Genomic DNA, 20612 nt, shown 5'->3' on the forward strand with positions numbered 1-20612 from the left:
TCACCCTTCACAACATGGTTTTCGCAAAGGTTTCTCTTGCGAAACTCAGTTAGCTATTTTCGTTCATGACTTGCATACTAACCTTGACATCAATGTACAAACTGATGCAATCTTTTTAGATTTTGCAAAGGCATTTGATAAAGTATCCCACCAACGTTTGCTACTAAGACTTCAACTGTTGAACTTGGACCCTAACATTCTAATCTGGATAAATGAGTTTTTGTCTAATCGCACACAAATGGTTTTAATCAACGGTAACCTATCAAGTCCCCTCCCAGTAACCTCTGGCATGTCCCAAGGATCTGTTCTTGGTCCCCTGTTATTTTTAATATATATTAATGATTTACCTCAGTGTGTCTCCTGTAATATACGCATGTTTGCAGATGACTGCGTCATCTACCGCTCTATCATTAACTCATCTGACCATACTGCTCTCCAAAATGATCTTAACAGTGTTTTAGAATGGTGCAGCAATTCGCTGATGACCCTTAACGCCAAGAAATGTAAATTCGTGTCCTTCTCCCACTGTCGCAACCCTTCCTTCTTCCCATATGCAATTAATACCACACCATTAGAATCAGTACAATCCTATAAATATCTAGGTGTAACCCTGTCTCACGATTTGTCTTGGCGCGCACATGTCACTAGCATTATCTCTGCAGCTAACAAAACCTTAGGTTTTCTCAAACGGAATCTACGGCAGGTCCCATCAGATTTAAAATTATTAGCATGTAAGTCACTTGTCAGGCCGAAACTGGAACATGCGTCAGCCATCTGGCACCCGCATCAAGCATATCTCACCGACGCATTAGAATCAGTTCAAAATCATGCTGTTAGATTCATTCATACCTCATATTCATACGACATCAGCGTTTCATCACTGAAATCAGAATCCGGCTTGTCAATACTTTCATGTCGACGTCGCATTTCCAGTCTTTCCCTGTATCACAAGTTCTTCTTTTCTTCCCTTAATCAAGAGCCTTACATCACAGCAGCTGCACGCATATCTCATCGCACCAGCCATCCACTTCAAGTGGCACGCCCACGTGCACGGACAACCACCTTCGCAGCCTCCTTTTTCTTCCGTACCGCCACAGACTGGAACGGCCTTCCCGCCAACATCGCTAATACGACTTGTCCATCTTCGTTCACAGAACTTGTAACCGACCATTTTGTTAAATAATTATTTCTGACGATGTTTTGCATCTTATAAAAACCCACCCCTTATGTAATGCCCCTACGGGGGGACTTTCAAGGTAATAAACTGAACTGAACTGAAGCAGCTATTTGATGTCTAAAAGATGTCTTGGACGGCTAATTCAAAAGTCTAATAGCTGTCCTGGTCAAGACCTTTTCTAGCTGTGGACTTCTACAGGTACTTCAGTAAGCCCTGCTAACATTATGCTAGAAGTTGGCTAATAAACATCTTGACGAGAACAACGTCAAAAATTGTATTAGACAATCCCAGAACTACGTAGTAGTGGCTTCTGAAGCATTATATATGCAGGCTTTTATAAAGATCTTGACAAGAACAAAACTATCATTTTATTAGACGTTGCAAGAATTGTGTTATAATGGCTTTGGAAACAATGTGCAGGCTTCCTTACAGCAGGTGTCCTTACAGCAGCATTTACAAATGGTTATCCTACAGTGGCCTTGGTAAAAAGCAAAATTAATGGCCACTTCACCTACCATCCGTATGCAAGCCTCATAGTATATGGCATGTTGATGCATAGAACTGAAAAATAAATTGAGGCATCACATTATTTATAATAACCTGCATAAAATCTTGTAACATATATGTAATAAATGGGATTTTTGTGCAATGACTCATCCAAAGCAAATGTGCACAACATGCAGCAAAAAATTACCACCTGATCTTGTGAGAAAGCAGCTTTATTGACTAATAAAATAAAGAACATGCAGAATGACTTTACATAATTTAAAAGTACAATAGTGAAGGTGACCACATAAAGTGAAGATGTAGCTGTGGAAACCACAGCAATGGTCCCTTCCCTCGTGGATACGACTGCCTGCCCATGGATGGTTGCCCTGCTGCAAGCCTCTCGTGAGGGTTTGCTCTGCAATACAGCAGCGAAAAAAAAAGAAAGGAGTAAAGAATAAAAAGAGAAAAGTAAAAAGAGTAGAGTAAGAGTAAAAAGAGTAAAGAAGGAGAAAAAAAGGAGAATAAAGATGTGCAATTCAGTATTTCAAATAGAAAAATATGTGGCATTGCTTTGCCTCGGTCACATTTACTTTATAAATTTAAGCAATCGCTTCTCTCAAAATCCTATGCTGCATGATGATGTTCAGCATATGACATCATGAAATAGCTACCGTAGAGTGCATTTAAACTGGCAAATGGTTTAATCCACACACAATCTTACAGTAGGCCATTAGCAGTGGTCATAGTTTGCAAAGAAATTTCTTAGAATAGTTATATTATTTAAGTGGTGTTCGTGGGTTGTATAGGTTCTAGCAACAGGCAGGCTTTAGCCTGGCAATCAAGGCTGGCAATTAGTACTCCTTCCAAATGTCTCTTACAATATTACTGTGGTATTGTACCACATGTCCATAAAACCACTCTCTTTCCAAAGGGGCCCTGAAACACTTTTCTAACTAAACGTAGAATGTCCTCACTATCAAAGGCCGCCATCACATGCCGCAAACATTTTTCGAATCCTGCCACTATAAGCAGAATTATCGCATCAATATAACACAGTGGAGAAGCCAAAAGAGGACAGCAACAGCCAAAAGTTGAGTGTCATGGCACCCTGTTCTGGCCTGTGATAGACTACACCATGCAGCACACTGCTGCCATCTCAGATGCCACACGCAGCCGATGCAGCTACGCCCAGTGCAAAGATGAAATTATTATTCTCTTTTTGAGGTTGCGGACATCTTTCATTTATTTAAATCAAAATTAAGAATTATGTATTACTGGGGATGCTGTCGTGATCACGAAGTCAGCCAATAGCATTGGTGGGCCAGCTACTTTCAATGTGGCGACATTGCGGAAGCGAGAGGAGGCAATTTTTCGTTGTGTTTGACATGTGATTGTAAATTTCCTGCTGCATGCAGTGCAGTAATTCTTGGGTCACATGTCCCCAGCAGCCTTTACGGCAGATCAGAAATGTTTTCTAACTACGTTCAAGAAGTGTTTCAGGGCTGCTTTTAAGAATGCAACAAGATGTAAAGCTTCTTTGCTTGTTATAACTGATCCTTCTAGGAACACAACGCATGTGTCACACGCATGCGTGCAAAAGGTTTTTTTTTTGCACTTTCTCCAGAAGAGCATGCCTGTTATCTCGGTACCTTGGGCATGACCACAGAAAGTGTTCTATGTCTGTATACCATATTGATACACCATTTTCAATAACCATGGTGGCGCAACGAGCAGACCCTATCCTTATTCGATATAGAAGTGATGCTTCCTCTTAACAAAATAGCTTGGTCACACAGAGCATACTTAAAGCACAAGAGTACAGTAGCCGCTTCTCTGAAAGTGAGCGTGCAGCTTTATTATATACCTATTTTAAAAAATGCAGAATAGCTGTTGTTTGAGATATATATGAAATAAAGCTGTACATTCACTTCAGTGAAGAAGCTAGTACACTTTTATGCTTCAATCAGTGATGCATGGAAGATACTTTGGTGTAAACTATTACTAGTGTCCTCTCCTACAAGCTTTCTGTTCATGCCTTTTTTTTGACGAGGACAAAAAGTTCTCCAGAACAATAAGCATGTGAGCTGTATATCAGTACTGCAGTCGTCAGTAACCGGAAAGCATGTTTAACAGCAGTGCAAGCAAGTTTAAGCTCTGACTTACCATGACTAAGAGAAATTGCAGCCGGGCAGCCACATGGTGTCAAATAAGAAATAACAGTACACAAAAGAGCTACTTAGAAATAAAAGGGAGCCAGATAATGGAACAGTCAAGCCTTGCATGCTCCTACAGGTTCACCTTAAAGGGACACTAAGGTGAAAAATGATTTCTTCTGCATCAGTAAATTACCCTTCTACAACACCAAAAGCACCACTCTTACAACGATAAGACGTTTGGTAAGCCAGAAAAAGCGCAAGAACGAAATACGGGCAGCGACGCCTACTTAAGTTCCCGCACCTGGGGGCTGTGACGTCTTGGATTTTGATGGCATCTTCTAGGGCCTACTAATTGTATATAGCGGTAAAGATTGACTGAATTGTGTTCTAAAGGAACCAAATATTAAACATGGCAAGTTTCGGGAACCTTTATTCAGCCAACGCGGCCCAAATGCGAAAACATACTTTGGAATCCCTGACGTCACGCTGACGTACTGGCGCTGGAGTTTCGGCGTGAAATTCAAGTACTGATACTTGGACCTTCATTTTCTCATCTAATAATCAAGCTATTTTTTGAAATGACTGCCTTCAGGGTTCTCAAACAATGCTTCAGTAGTCTAAATTGATTTATTGTTTTGCTTTAGTGTCCCTTTAAGCTTAATATAGGTATGCATTAAACTGTGTGATACATGTGGCTGCTTGGCCCCTGTTCATCTGTTTGTGGAACATATGCCCTACTGCAAGGCAATTTGTAGTAGCATACGAATAGTGAAATGCCAGAAAGTATGGAAACCAATGCAGAGATTGTGCATGCAATAAAGAAAGCGACCAAATAAGCATATAATTTGGGCTCTGGCTTGCAACCATGTGACTTACCTTGACTAAACAAAACCAATGGCAGCCAGCACGCCTCGTGGTTCCGTGAAAGAGTAAACATAACAGCTGCTTAAATTAATTTGATTCATTCATTCATAATTTATTGCATAAATTTCAGAACTGAAATGCTTTCTTTTGATTCATGACTGCAAATGAATGTGAAGGCATATTTAGGAATTTAGAAACTGCACTGTAAATTATTTCGTTTATTTTTCATGTCTGTATATCAGCCTATATTTCGAGAATGTCCTTGAGGTGGGGGGGGGGGGGTGAACTTGTCAGCATAAATGGCATCGGGTCAGCACATATAGAAATATTCTGACACGGACAAGCCTGAATTGAGGAGCTAAGGCACGTGAATTTTTAAAAAATAATCAATCAGATTACCACTTCATGGCTGAATCAAGACGTACTTGTACATTCTTTAGCCATGCCATGATACCTGTACGAATCTCTTACATTGGAAGCAGATGCCGTTGGTGCATTTTTTCGTACAGACTCTGTAAAAAGCACTCAGTTATACAATGGGCATTCAAAAAAACCATAGAGGCCTCCAAATAGCCGCCTTTTTTAGGTTAAGTGACTGAATTAACATTCTGAAAACTTAGCTAGTTATCTAAAGGCTGATTTTTTTACATACCACCGCTACTGCCACATTATGAAATACTGTGGTGGAGGGCTGCAGACATATGGCTGGTATTCAAGCATTTGACAATGTGTTCAGCTGAATGCAATAGCCAGTAGGCCACTGCCTGAAGTCAACTATACAATGCCTTTAAACTGAAGTATAAGCTTGCATATGGCTAAACATTTTTTTATTGCTTTGTTACACCTTGCAGATTGCAAAATTATGCATTATGACTCAATGTGCACTTAAAGCAAGCCAATGTTGTAAATGTGCCATGTGACTTTCTACAGTAACTTGCAGACACTCGCACACTGCTTACCCAGAATTATGCAGCACTACTCCATCTCGGGCAAGGCTCTTTTTCCTTTTTGCCCATGGAGACTGTACACGACAGCGACGGAATCGTGGTGTAAATATTTCATGACGTTTGCAGTTGTTGTGCGCACTGTATTGCTGCCAATGTGACCTAGGACTTTGCACTGTTTAAGAACAGCAAAATAAATATACTTATAAAACCAAGTTGTTGAATATTATTTGCCAGTTGCCTGCGGGTGCTGTTGGAGCTTTTCAAATTACCCTCCAGATGGTCAATTTCATCAACTGTCTTTAGTGGGTACCTATGTCTGTGCAGGAAGCTCCTCTGTTTCGCACTCGCGGTTACTACCTAAGAGGTTCAAGATGGCCTCATTTTGCGTTTTTAAGACTGTTTCAGAATGCTGCGAGTAGCGGTTGAAATGTGAAGACAAAAACACTACCTAATAGTTTGCGAATACATTGATGTAAGCACATTTCTCAGTCATTTTAAGAAACTGTATTCCACTGCCACAAATGCTTTTTTATGGATGGGATTAAACAGATTCTGGCAACATCATCATAAATGAAGATAAATTACCTAATTGGAAAAGGGAAAACTCAAGTAGTATATTGAACACACGCACAGAAAAAAAAAGACTGTATGTGGCATGCATATACGTGCGTTCACATGAGCAGTGACACATTTATTAGCATGTAGAAAGGTGGGAAGTATCAAACTTCGCATTTACCAAATCAATTGTTATAACTAAATTCCTTAAGTGCAATACCTGTATAATACCATTATTGATGAGCAAATTGTATGCAAAATAAAATGTACCAAAATGTGCTTACATGATATCTCCTTCCTGGTTGAAGCCAGCAGACTTTGATTAGCTTGTTTTGTAGATTGGACACAAATGTACAAGGATTTAAGATGTCTTTTGTAAAATTTGCACAGCTGACAATTTTGCACTATCTTACAAACTATTGTGGCTACGTTCGAACTGTTCTGCAATACAGTGTGAGATTAAACATTAATTAAAGTCATACAAAGGCAAGTAGGTGTAATAATCAAGTTCATTGTACACACCTTCTTGAATGGAGAAATCACTCTGAGAATGGCTGGGTGCTTCACCTGTGAAACAAAACATCATTTTACACACTTTCTTGAACTGCAAAATCACTCGGTGAATGTCTGGAAACCGCACTTCTAAAAAAAAAGGTCTGCAGACTTTAACAGTCATGAAGAATCACAATGACATTTCCAGCGAAGCTCTGAAACCTCTTGAGCACCAGCTAACCTCCATGCAGCACTAAATGTAGGATTTGTTGTGATTACACCAAACAAGAACTAGAGAGTCAAAAGAACAGGGACACTTGCTGCACTATCATTTACTGTGCACTTCTTACACCAAATAGTGCATTACCCACTCTTTGCCCAAACAGCTACACTTGTGAAATGATTGATGAAACAATGATTTCCTACAATGTTACAAATTACCCCTGCATTTCTAACTCTGCTCATGCATGACACCCCACATTAACACTTTTGTTTCTCCGAAAATGTGTTGACATGTGTGGACAGACTGGCCCACATATAGCCACTTTGCAGTGCACAGCTTCAAGCTAGCACCTATGTTGTTCAATGATTCTAGATGCACTAACCTTGTCGTATAACAAAAAAGAGGATATATTTCTGTTAAGTAGTTCTCTTAAGACAAGGATAAAATCTGCTACCAGCAGGAAGGAATACAACACTAGCAGAGAAGAGTAGCTCCTGCTAAGAGAAAGCGTGGTTGTCCACAACAGCACATAAGTGAAGGAGACTCACATACCTGGACATGAAATTCAAAGTTGGCCATCTAGACCATATAGTTTCTGCACTAATAATGCTTAATTTTAGCAACACTCATTCTACTTTACTGAGCTAACTAGATTTTTTCCAAGTATACCAGCAGAAAGCTGCAACAACCATCAATCCTCAGCATTGTACAAACACCTTGTGAGCACAATGTACATTTCGTACATTGTAATGTACAATGTTATATTGTACTTTGTAATGTACAATGTAATTTTGTTCATTAGCAAAATGTACAAAATGAGGCTGTTCACTTTGTGCAGCTGTTCAGGTTAGTTCTGACAAATGAAGTTCTACCTTGGTGATGCGACTGTGACACTAACAATGGATGGTGGCTGCCTAGAAAAACAAGCAAACCAGATGACCACACAGTAATGCAGCTGTATTTGAATCATTGACTTTATAACCACCCGCCGTGGTTGCTCAATGGCTATGGTGTTGGGCTGCTGAGCGCGAAGTTGTGGGATGGAATCCCGGCCACGGCGGCCGCATTTCGATGGGGATGAAATGCGATCAACAGACATCGCTGGTACTTGGTGCATGACTGTGATGCTTGAAGAAAGTCAAAATGGGAACATGATTTGCAGGCTGGCGGGTTTGTGGCAGGAAATCCGGGTTGATGACAGATTCACGGAACAAGGAACCGTGGCATGCAGCAAAAGCCTGCACAAAAAAGACTTCAGCCCCGACCGCATCCTACAGGTGCTTCCTTGCCCACTGGAATGAGCACCTAATACAAAACGATATATGCAAATTAGACAGCCGTAGATAAAGGCTGTGTTTTTCAATAAAATTAAAACAAAAGTTAAATTACCATATTTTTCCTATAACGCAAAATATTCATCAATTATCTGAACTTAAGAAATATCGTTACCAAGGTGATTTAGAACTAGAAAAAGTGACAGAAGAACACTATGACAAAATTCGCCAATGATTACAATACTCCCTGATGTGAATTTTGAGCGCAGCTCTATACATGTTTTTGTTTCGCATGTCAATATTTTGTATTACGATTGTATAGGTACACGGTTTATTTTGGGAAGAGGATGCTGTGTAGCGTAGCTGGTGTGGACAATCGGTCTCGTGCGGCACATTGAAAATGGAGCGAAGTGTGGCGCGACTTCCTCTCTAATCGGGAGATAGGGAGAGGCAGCGCATTTCTGACGCGTAGGCGTGATTCACAACAGCTGCCATGCAGGTCATGGAGCGCTTTGTTTCCATACGGATGACGTGCTCTACTCTGGTGCCATATCATAGCTATCATCGCCTCACAGTCTGTCTTGCACAGCACTACACTTTTCTTCGCACGCTTTGGTTCAACCAATGATGAGAGTGGCCCTTTGTCGCGGCAAAATCGTGCCACCAGTGTCAGCACTGACAACACCCAAAGAGGAGTCACACCTAGCTTTACTCGTAGCTGCTTGCCATCGCCCCTTGCAGGAGCGCAGCTGAGGCCGCATATGAGTGTAGCCCTCCCCCCCCCCTCCCCCCTCCGAAGCGCAGATGAGATCACCCACGCGGATGCCGTGGCTGCCAGCAACTTGGTGCATGTGCAGACTTTCTGTTTCCCACCTCGTGCTTTCACTGCAGCTCCACTTTCCTCCTTGCGCTCCATGTTCACTTTCATGTTTCGCTGTGCTCGTTTGCTCGATTACAGGGCATTGCCAAGGGGCGCCGATGCTCGACACAGGAATGGGTGCCTAAGAGCTGCGCTCTCAAAATGTTTTGACGTATTTATACCAATTTAAGGAAAATTTGGCAGGAAGTTAGGAATCTGACTGGAAAGAAAGAAGGAACTCTGCAAGTCGCCGTGTATCCTAATGGCACCCTAAGCATTCGCTGTATTAAATGCTCACTTTCTTCAAGTAGAAAAGAGAATCGCTGGATTTTAGTGTAGTGCTGCTCCTGGATTTGACAGTATTAAGGCACCTCCGATAAAATATGTATCTGTTATCATTTCAAAAGTCTTAGCTCACATTATTGATATAATGTCTGGATATGGAATTTTCACAAAGAAACTTAAGATAGCCAGAATTTGCCCAATTCGCAGAGGCGGTGCTGACCGTACTGTAAAAAATTACTAATACTGGTACTACTGCTTCTTTCAAAACCCTTGAAACTGTTTTAAATGCATGATCGGAAGGAAATGTGTTGCTATGGATGAGGCACAATATGGTTATAAGAATGCAACTGTTTTGAACATGTGCTTTTAAATGTCAAATAACATACCACAGTGCAGTGAGAGAAGATTATACACGATAAGCTTACTCTTGGACCTGTGTAAAGCATTTCATGGTGTGAACCATGGTATACTCCATGGTGTACTAATGGTACTAATGCCATTAGAGCTAACGAGAACTTACTTGACTGACTGGTATCAGTTCGTTTCATTTAACCCTTTGAGGGTCGATTTTTTTTGCCATATGCGACCGCCCGGGGTTGATTTTTTTATTGCAGATTCCAATTCTTTTTAGGGACTTATTTCGAAAAAAATTTACCGTAATTTTTCTAAGGTTACCGTTAAGTGAGAAAAAGATATTTTGTGTTGGTATATATATATGTACTGTCCATCCACGAATAACAACAGTAAAAAAGGAAATAAGCTTACAAGAATTGAAAATTTCATGCATTGTTATAGTTCAAGGCTTTGAAAATGTGCACATGAGAATATTTCGCAAGATTCAAATGTTCCTGCACTTACACTAATATGTACATTCATAGCGTAATCGAACTGCGTAGGTGCGCGCACTCAAGAAAACTGTGGTTGTGTGTCCGTCAAAAAAGCAATATGTGTGACAAACTTCCACTAATCTTCATTTTATCGCCGACTAGGCAATTAGTTCTCGTGAGTCCCCCCCCCAAAAAAAACCATGATGGAAACGCATGCTCGGCAGCATCCTTCCTATGCACACCCCCTTGAGCACTAAGTGGGCGAGAAACAAGCGGTTGCCCTTTGAGCGATTAGTAACGAGATAGCCAACAGTTTCGCCAGCGCAAGAAGCCGAAATTGCACACAGAACAAAACCCAAACCGCCACCTGCCCACGCGCGTGCCAATGCGCGAGCGGTACTATATAGACACGTGGGAGCGAACTAGTGCTAAAACAAACTATGCAACGAAAACTGAGAGAGGGACGCATGCTAAAAAAATTCCCTGTATTCCCACATAGTGGCAGCACACGACAGAAAATAAAAAGTTAGGAAATTGGCGTGCTTTTTAAACGTACAGATGGCACCGTAAATACATGGCATCGACCATTTTGGGCTTCGTTCGCGGCGCCGTATATTTATGCCATTGACCCTCAAAGGGTGAAACAGTTCACCTCGTCACTTCTCAATGTAAAGACTGGTGCCCCGCAGGGTTCCATACATTGTCCCTTATATGTAGCCTCTACATGAACAACCTACCAAGCATTTGTTCCTCGCCAAACATAATCATGTACACCGACAACACAAATATTTTCTTTGTAAACGCTTCCTGCAATACCTCAAAAAGAAATTAGTGAGTATGTAAATATATCGTCCCACTGCTTGTACATAAACAAGCTTCAATAAATGTTGATAAAATGAAGTTTATAATATTAAAATTGGCAAACAAGCAATTTGTTAGTAATATAACTGTTTTATTTCAAAGGAAAAGCCTAGAACAAATAAATATACAACATTTTTGGGGGTCTGGTTCCAAGGTTTGGACACTCATCTCAATAAGTTAACGAATGAGCTTAGTAATGTTGATTGTATAGAAATAAAGATCTTGTTGCAATTTGGCTAAAGAAAGCAATTTACTACGCCCTTCTTTACTCTAAGCTTACTTGCCGTGTGTTAATTTTGGGAACAACTGCAAAAAAATCACGAAAAATTGGTATTTTTTACAAAAAAGGTCAGTATAAGTACTTCAAGCGCATCATGGTAGACCTCAAGATCTACCAACATGTAGCCTGTTTGGCAAACATTCATTGCTCCAAGCCAGCCCGATGTATCATTATAGACTACATATAAAGTGTAATAGGATTCACATTGTTAGCACACCTACTTCTACATTGCATTACCCACTGCGCAAACAAACAAGAACACCATTCACCCGCACAAATCATGTGCATCAAGACCTAGATTATAGATAATACCCAAGCTATTAAATACTGTTGAGCAGGAAATTGATTTTTATGCACCTGAACATAAACATTATATAAAACCTTTTTTTTTAATCATGCCATTTGTGCATGCAATGCCTGTAAACATACCTGTATCAAAGGTGAAATGTGCCGAATAGCAACAGGATGAGGATATGTCCGGACACATGGCCTTTGACTCTTGCTGCTCTTTCTCATGTAATAAAGAAAAAGAAACTGCATTGAATTGAGGGAAGCTGGATAGAATGAGCGGGAAGGTATGCTGTCCTACTTAGAAAGGGGAGCAGCTGGACAAAAGTGTCATTTGAATCTGGGAACTGTTGTACCAGAGGCCCCCTGGATCCCAATCGGATATACTTCACACCAACCGAACAGCCGGTTGCTTATCAGAGCAGTGAGCGGGAGGGAAGCAAAAGCTGTAGGGAACAGCTGGCCAGTGCTGCTGGCGTTATTAACAGCCCCCGATGATAATTGTCACCGCGAATAGAGCGAGCATCACCCTTTGCAAGTGCAACTGTAAGAAAAGTTATGCAACCAGAAAGCGACCAGATTTCTCAGCTGCTTTGACGGCGATAGTGGGAGCGCTTCTGAGTGCCCTGATCAGGAGTCGCATGATCGGAAACGACCATCCGAGTGGAGCCTGAGCACACCTTTTTAACCAAACAGGATCGGCCTTTTGAGAGTGTTCTGGAGTGCTCAACCATCTGGAGATGCCATGAGTTAATCAAATGTACAAAACCTAGTAGTGCCTTCATTGTCTTCTGATGTGATATCTGTGTAGCTTGATGAACAGTGGTTGAACGAGAGATGTGTTGGGAGTAAGCTTTTTGAGGGTTGAACTGTGTCTGCTGCTGCCAAGGAAAGCACTTGTTGCTCTGATGTTGGCGCCTGCATCATTTAGCTTGTTGATCACGATTGATCACTCCCAGTCTTCCTCTTGTCAGGTCCGCATTGTAGGCAGTCATTGCAAAGGATCATCTCCTCCTCTGAAACTGACTGTTCGTGGAGAAGCGAGTCAGGAGTGACCACATCTGTGTTGCGTAGTGATGACAATTGCAAAGAATGTGCTTGAGGGCTTCCTTGCTGTTACAATTGTCACCTTTGGAACAGTGTCAACCATTTCTGTGTGGACAGCAGTACCACCATTAAAGCTAGCCAGCTTGAAATAGCCAACAGAAAATGAGCCAAGCTGGGGTGCTTCTCTATTTAAGGACTCTAGCAGCTCACCAGAGTGTGAAGATGACAAAATTCTTGCACATGCAGTTATATATGCTGCTTTTGTTTTCGAACCCTATGTCAACTGGGTTCTGGGAATTGTACAGCTATAGGGTGTCAGCAAGTCTGTTTAAATCTGAGGGGCAATAAACTCTATCTCTTGCCTCATCACTGCTTGTTCGCCTTACCCTCGCACACCCAATGGTACAGCATCTTGGTGATCATTGTCTGAGCCTTTGCCTTGCATCCTCGAGAAGTAACAGAATACCAATGAGGGTGAGGCAAAGAACACTGGGGCAACAAGTGACATGAACAAGAGCTGATGAGGCAAGAGTTTTTGGCCCCTCAACTTTCAAGTAGGCCTGCTGTGACACCTTAGAGCCTCTGCCAATGATAGCTGTACATTTCTGAGAAGGCAGATAAGTTAATTGAAACTGCATATACAGAAGATGCAATGTGCCATCTTACAATGAGCAGGAGGCTTTATCCGATATTGTTGTTGTTGACACATCTAAAATGTACAGCTCTATTAGTACACAATTTTACTACAGTCCTCGGAGGCACTTTCTCCTTAGCCATAGTTCATATGTGAGACACTGACTGAACGGTCTAAGGCCTCATCTTACTGCTTGACAAGCTACATTTATTGCGCCAAATTTTTTCTCAAGGCTGAGCTGACAGAAAGTATGTTGCTGAACTGAACACGGAGTGATGCACACATGATGCCATAAAGGACGGGTTTGTCGGTTCTAGGCATAATATTGGGCTGGCATAGCATAAGGGTGTGAAACTTTGCCATGTTGTAATTTCTGGTGCAGTGGCAGTCAGCCTAAGGTACCATCTGTTTTAGTCAGTTGTCTTGTGTTTCACTTCTATCTGCTAGATCTGTGCTGTGCATAGTGAATCAAAACCAGCTACGCCAATTTCTATCTTGGAGCTAGCCTGTGTGCTTTGATCTGTGCACGTAGGACTTTGCCAGGTGTGACCTGCTGCTCATCGTGGGCACCTCCCTGCAGGTGCAGCCATTTGCTGGACTGGTGGACAAGTGAGTCATCATGCACAGTGTTTGCCCTGAAGCATGCATGCCAAGCCGGGTCTGATTTAATGCAGGGGCCCCAGAGGTCCCACCTTCACGTTTCCTTAAATGGATGACTTTCCAAACTGGAATGCGTCCTGAAGTGGCCGCTGGTAAGGCATTATGGGAATCCTGAGGGAAGGCTCTCCATCGTCTGCTTTGATTGCAGCCACTTGCGCAGCATGTGCCTCGTCTAACTGGAGTTCCTTCTACCGTCTTAGCTAATGATAGTGCAACAGGTTACATAGCACAACAAAGATAAGTGCCACACAAGTGGCCATAAAATGTCGAGCTGGTACCGGAGCCATCACGTCTTCACACACTCGGTGTGCCAAGTGCATGCGTCTCTGGCACCCACTTTTTTGTCTGCCGGGTATATGTAGCGAAGCTCATGAGTCCTAACCTGCTTTTTCTAAAATCACGAAACGCACAGCCGTGGCACACTGCTGATAAGACGGTCGCACGCCATCAGACCATGAGGTTTTATGTACAATACTACTTTGCTACATTTCGGCTGTTTGTATGTGCAGAGATCTTCCGGCAACAGTCATGTTCAAAGCATTTCGGCATGTCAGCAGTTTCTCGTGGGGCTCTTAGTCATGTGTGTTATAAACTAGAATATGCCTCATGCCGGTTGGAATTCCGAAAGTGTTAGTGTGATTGGATGTCTGTGAATGTGTCTTTCAACACGTTTTGACAAGTTTTTCGGGTCCACCGGTGGAATGCACGTAAGCATTGCATGCTGCTGGTGCTTATTTCCAAGCGTGTGCTGAAATATATGCCTTGGTGTATACTGGCAGCTGCTACGAGGTCCCTGCGAGCTTTATTTTTTAAAGCATGCAAGAGCACATTGTTTTATATAACACTGTGCAACCCCTTTTGATTGCAGGAGCCATCCGAAAATGTTTAGAATCCTTTCGCCCGTCTTGTGGGCAGATAAAGTCTTGAAGATTTCTGAAAAACGAAGGTTGTGTCGCCAAGTGTAGCTGAAGAGCCCATGAAAGAAAGGATCAGCTGCTCACTTCACACATTTCCGTGCATAGGGCCAGCGTACACAGACAGCGCGAGACATTTCATGCGCTTCAAAGTGCCAAGAATATAAGCTTGGGCTGGCTCACACCCGTATAGTTTATGGCATATAGTTTCCGAGTGCATTGATGGCGAGCTTAGTGATCGGCCTCATTGTGGCACCCCATGCTATCTAGCTATGCAGTGCATAGCTATGGCATGACCTCCAAAAACGAAGCTGACCTTCGATGTTCCCATAATGCCTGTGGCACCACAGGCGGCGATAACTTTCCTAAGGTTGTCCATTACCTTCACTTTTAGTGGTTCATTACAAGTGTTTGCCTGATTTTTGCAGTGCTTTGTTTGAGAAATTTTTTTATAGCCATGTTGTGCAGAGTTGTGCATTTTTCTTTCTTTGCCTTTACACTTTGAGGCTTTGGTTCCCTTGCAGTTTCTGAAACTGCAAATTCTCTGCAATGTTTTGGTGCTCCTTTTGTATATAGCAGAAAACTAGTAGGCTTAGTGCTGGCTGTGTGGAAATTAGTTCCACATACTCAATAGCGCACTCACTACACCCATTCATACCCAGTCCACAGGCCTAAGTCTGGAATGAAATGTGAGTTGACATGAGCATGAATGCGAGTGCTGGTGAGTAGATGTATAGATGTGAGTGAGTACGTGTAAGTGGGTGTGAATATGAACATAAGTGTGAATGTTACTTTCAGGGGAATATATTGTGAAAGTAAGTGTTAATAAGTGAATGCAACAATTCTAAGCATTTCAAGAACTCAAACGACACCCGCAGTCGCCACCAGTATTTGTGCACTTCAAAGAAGACGCCTATAACGAAATTCACACCGACTCAAGTAGTGTAGGCTTCAGCGCTGGGTGTGTCCAAAGGGAAGATGGACTTGAAAGAGTTCTAGCTTACGCTAGCCACATGCTATTGAAACCAAAGCCAATTATTCTATGACAGAAAAGGAATGCCTTGCCATCATTTCGGCTATTGTGAAATTTCGGCCTTACCTATACAGTAGGGCCTTCAAAGTCGTAAGCGACCAGTATGTATTATGTTCACAAGCACATTTAGAGGACCTTTCAGGTGCTTTTGCTTGGTGGATCCTCGTGCTGCAAGAATTGTACACCATTGGGATTTACAAGTCCGGTCGGAAACATACTGATGCTGGATGCCTAATTCATGCCAGTATTGACCTGTTGCCGTGTGACAACCCAGACGAGGACACCTTACCTAAGATCAATAAGTGCCAACGACTTTTCCGAATAGCAGCGAGCAGACCTGGAACGAAGAAACCTTGCTGAGCACTTGAAAGGCAAGACTGACATTGTTGCAAGGGTATTTGATGAGGATTGTCTTCGTTTTTCTTGCAGAGCAACATCCTTATGAAAGCGAAACTTCTCACCAGCCCGTGCCAACTACTGTCTCTGTGTGCCATCATCACTTTGGCCAGAAGTTCTCCACACCGTACACGACAACTCGACCATTCGATACCATGGGTTCTCCAGCACGCTATTGAGGATACAGTAGTGTATTACTGGCCGTGTCTCACTGCCTACATTGACTGCAATTTCACTGCAGACTGCTGGAGGCTGGAGTTACCTTGAACACCTCGAAGTGTTACGTCGGCTTACTGCGAGGTTGCCACCTGAGCTGGCAACCTCGCAGATGCTTTTTTCATTAAAGTCTTTTCCGTCCCTCCGTCATCAGTCAAGTTCCTTGGTGTCATTGCCAGCTCCAGTGGCATCGCGTCTGACGCAGGCATGTTCACTGCTATCACAAGCATGCAGCCTCCTACTGACTTGGCAGGTGTAAGGTGCGTCTTGGGAATGTTCAACCATGTTGGGCACTTTTTGCCAAATTTTTCCGCTGCCACGGCACCTCTCAGACTGCTACTGAACAAGGACACCGTCTTAACATGGGATACTGCTCAAGCAATGGCCTTCGACTTCCCGAAGAAAATGTTTGCCTCGAGTTCATGCATGGTTCCATACAACCCAGAATGTTCAACATGTGTCTGCTGATGCCAGCTCCTGTGGACAAGGCTCAGTCCTTCTTCAGGATCAACGAACTGGGCAAGGACAAGCTTTCCGATGCAAGGACGATGCCTTTGCATCGCGAGCTTTGACTTCTACTGAACAACATCACAGCAAAACCGAAATGGAGGCACCGACCAGAGGTTAGTTGAGTTCTTTTGGGGCCTCAGCTTTGTGGTTGAAACTGACCACCACCCATTCATGAAGTTGCTAGGATCAGCTGACCTGAACCTCTGTTTCACCTCAAGTGCAATTTCGCATCAGGCTCTTGCACTTAAGTTCATGGTCAAGTATTTCCCAGCCAAACTCCTATCCATGGCTAGCACTCGAGAGATCCTGAGTGCTTCACCTCACCCGCCTTTGTGGATAGCATCAAGCTATTTGTGTAATAAGTTGTAAAGGTTATTCCTTCAACTTTGTCAGTGCACCTCGAAGACTTCAGAGCTCATCAGGAATCAGATGGGGAATGCTTGGAGCGATAAAGAACTATTGCACCAAAGGTTAGCTTCCACGTGACCGGTTGCCATTAAACATAACTTGCTATTAGCAACATCGAGGCAACTTCTCCATCCGTGATTGTCTCTTACCCATGGGAGAACGCCTTTTGCCAGGTTTACTGCGCAGAGACATTGTGAACCGGCTCCACGACGGCCATTGAGGTGTTAATCGGTGTTTGCCACTAGAGCTAGAGAGTCTGTGTGGTGGCCAGGTCTCAGCAGCCAAGCGAAAACTGCAGTGGCAAACTGGTGTGTGTGCTACTACAAGAATCCAACGTGCCAAACCGATTATTCCTACAGAAACTGCTGTAGTGCTCTGGGAGCAAGTGGCCACAGACGTGTTTTGTTTGGATGGCCAGGAGCTTGTGCTAGTGGTGGACTACCATTCTCGTTACCCAGAAGTCGTGGGTAACGCAGACTTCAGAAGTCTGCTGAAGCCATAATCGTGGAGCTGAAGAGCACCTTTGCCAGACATGGTATTCCTGAACTGTGCATAGTGACAACGGGCCTCAGTTTGCCTGCAAAGCCTTTCAGAGCTTTGCCAAGAGCTACGGGTTTGTGCTTCCTATGAGCAGTCCTCGCTTTCCCCAGTCCAGTGGTGAAGCAGAGCGAATGGTCCACACAATCAAGGACTCGCTCCGGAGAAAGCCGAAGACCCATTCGTGGCTTTGCTGGCAGACCAAAAGAACCCTGAAGTTTCAGGCTACACTTTTATGTCATGCAGACACCTATGGGAGTCCTGGTGAGAAACCGTCGGCGCCTCATTTCATGCACCAGCCAACAGATGTCACCTGGACATCTGTTGCATTCGTGCAGTCATCACATGACTGTGATGATAATGATGGCGCACCAGCTCAACCACTACTTTCAGTTTCTCCGCAAGGATTGTACACCCATTTAGGATAGTTAGTTCAAAGCCCGCAGACTGTACTCGTGATATGTTTCATGTGTACAGTTTCTGTTTTCTTTCTATTGCCAGGCTATCAGTGTGCTTGTTTAGTTTGTTTTGTTATGCAAACCAGTATGATAGGTTTGTGTTGCTCCAAACCCGTGGTACTGAAAAGGGGGAATGTACAGGGCGCAAAAGACGTGCCTCAAATCACTGTGGGGCCCTCCAAATATATATACTGTACTTACTGACGTAATGATTGCACTTGCATAATGATGGCACCCCTGAATTTTGTTGCCAAAATTCTATTTTTTGACCTCACCCATAATGTGCATAATGCATAATGACCGCACCCTGAACTTCTCGCAGCGATATGTTGTGTGCCAAGTCTAGCTAATGATGATCGTGCTTACCATCTGTCAAATGCTACGCGAGTGACTCTTGAATACATACCAAGCGGTCTGCACGCACCCAACATTCTTAAGTAGATGCCCCATTTCATTTCTTTCATCACTTTCTGCTCTTCCATGAAAAAAGAAAGCTACAACCAAACTTGCCTTTATTATGTGTAGGCTTTATAATGGTGGTGGTCAACAACAACAACAACAACAGCAACAACAAAAAAGGCGCCTTTCGATTCTTCTCGTCTGCACTCATGGGCACGCAACAAATTGCGAGCGGCAACAATAGCAGCCACATTTACACTGATATGTTAGAAGTGTACCCTATTCATATGCTGACGCTTGTAATGCAGCTAAGATATTCGCCCATCCTTAGTGAAAACAGGCCATATTAGGATAGCAGTGAAGACAAATGCCACTGTTTCCACAGCATGCCCGCCATGTGTTTCTATGCCACTGGCAGCTAAGCGTGCCCACCTCTGTTTCTGTCCCCTCAAAGTGGACATGACTACGTTATTGTCATAAACTTGCCAATATTATCAATATTATTCATTACTGATATGGAAGAAACTGTTTCAATGCGCGTAATGTACTCGCGAGAAAAAAAAATAATCGCATTCGGCGCTGTCGGCTTGCTCCGCTGGCCGCCATTTTTGTTTTTGTTTCCCACACTTACAGCGGCAGCCGCCTGCTTGTCATCCCACAGCAAATGCAGGATAAAAGAAGAAAATGTTTCTTTTTGTGGGAAATTTAACCCGAATAATGATTGCATGCCTGAATTTGCGTCATTTTTTGTGTTGAAGTGTGATCATTATGTGAGTACTGTATTTACACAATTGTAAGTCGACTCGAATGTAAGTCGACCCCCCCATATTGCATGTGACAGGTAAAAAAAGAAGAGCATCCCCGTGGGCGCATTCCATAACGAAAATTTATTAGTAGCTGGCATAGTCACTGGACTACAGCTCCTCACTAGTGCTGCCATCGTCATTGCTGCTATCGTCCCGAAGCACGTTGCCGTCCAGTAAAATGCCGCATTTGCATTCATACACAAGTCCAAGCCGAAAGCACCCAATCACACAGGGGGGCTCTTTTGACATGTCAGGGAGGCTCTACGTCAGGGACGCTCTTTTGACATGTCCGGTTGGCGTAAGTTTGCGGTCTTCTGCCGCCAGTCACTCGTAGTCACGGTGGAGCAGGTCCTTAAAAGGCGAAGATCCAGGCTTGTCTAATGACCATGTCGCTCATCACTGGCAAGGACCGATCACGCATTTTGGCGACGTAAACCGCAAGCTCGGCCTTCAGCTCCTTAAAGCGTCCTGACTTTGGCCCACGGAAACCACTTCGCTTGCCATCACAGGTGAAAATTTTGATTCGCTGCCGTCGCCACTCTCGCACCACCCATTGATAAACATCAAACTTGCAGCCCGCTGCGCAGTTATTTGTTTCTTCAGCGTAAAGGATGGCAGCCCTCTTCAGCGTGGCTGTGAACGAGCACTGAATGTTTAGTGGACTCTGAGCACTCATGACGACTGAGGAAGCACGGAAGTAGCGCGTGGCCGGCAGTCAAATCGAACGCATGAAACTAAAGAGCTACAAGGAAAGAGAAACATGCAAGCTGTGAGTGGTGTCTGCTCTTCCATGAGCTGTCAATGCTCCCCATAAGCGCCGTCATTATGGCGGTGCCACCGCAAATGGAACAGCGGCACTTTCATGAACTATCAACACCCCCACATGAGTGCTGTGTGCACTGTAAAACTCTAAAAAATGTTGAAAAACCCTTTCGAAAAGTGAACAAACGCACGGGATAGCGGAAAGCTACGGGTGGGGCCGTAGAGCAAACATAAAATTGGAGCTATGCTGTAGCT

At 43.3% G+C, this 20612-nt stretch overlaps 1 protein-coding gene and 1 long non-coding RNA gene across 8 annotated transcripts in view; one reads left to right on the forward strand and one right to left on the reverse strand.

The window, feature by feature from the left end:
• The window catches only part of Sirt2 (Sirtuin 2), a 376779-nt gene that overhangs the window by 189890 nt on the left and 166277 nt on the right, over positions 1-20612 (forward strand). For 5 of the 7 annotated variants that reach the window (XR_012829495.1, XM_075698293.1, XM_075698294.1 and 2 more), the window contains one exon: positions 13791-13867. Coding sequence is in view for 6 of the 7 variants with exons in the window: in XM_075698293.1 (XP_075554408.1) it covers positions 13791-13867 (77 nt within the window). In the remaining variant the exon portion in view is untranslated. Of the gene's footprint in view, positions 1-977; positions 1197-13790; positions 13868-20612 lie in introns of those variants that run through there. The other 2 variants (XM_075698295.1, XM_075698297.1) reach the window with 1 other exon arrangement.
• Positions 1881-4867, reverse strand: LOC142587355 (uncharacterized). The gene is made up of 2 exons (XR_012829494.1): positions 4699-4867; positions 1881-2081 (listed from the first exon to the last, which is right to left on the reverse strand). It is a non-coding gene; the product is annotated as an uncharacterized LOC142587355 (long non-coding RNA).

Source organism: Dermacentor variabilis, chromosome 7, assembly GCF_050947875.1.
Source record: "Dermacentor variabilis isolate Ectoservices chromosome 7, ASM5094787v1, whole genome shotgun sequence".
Taxonomy (NCBI): Eukaryota; Metazoa; Arthropoda; class Arachnida; order Ixodida; family Ixodidae; genus Dermacentor; species Dermacentor variabilis.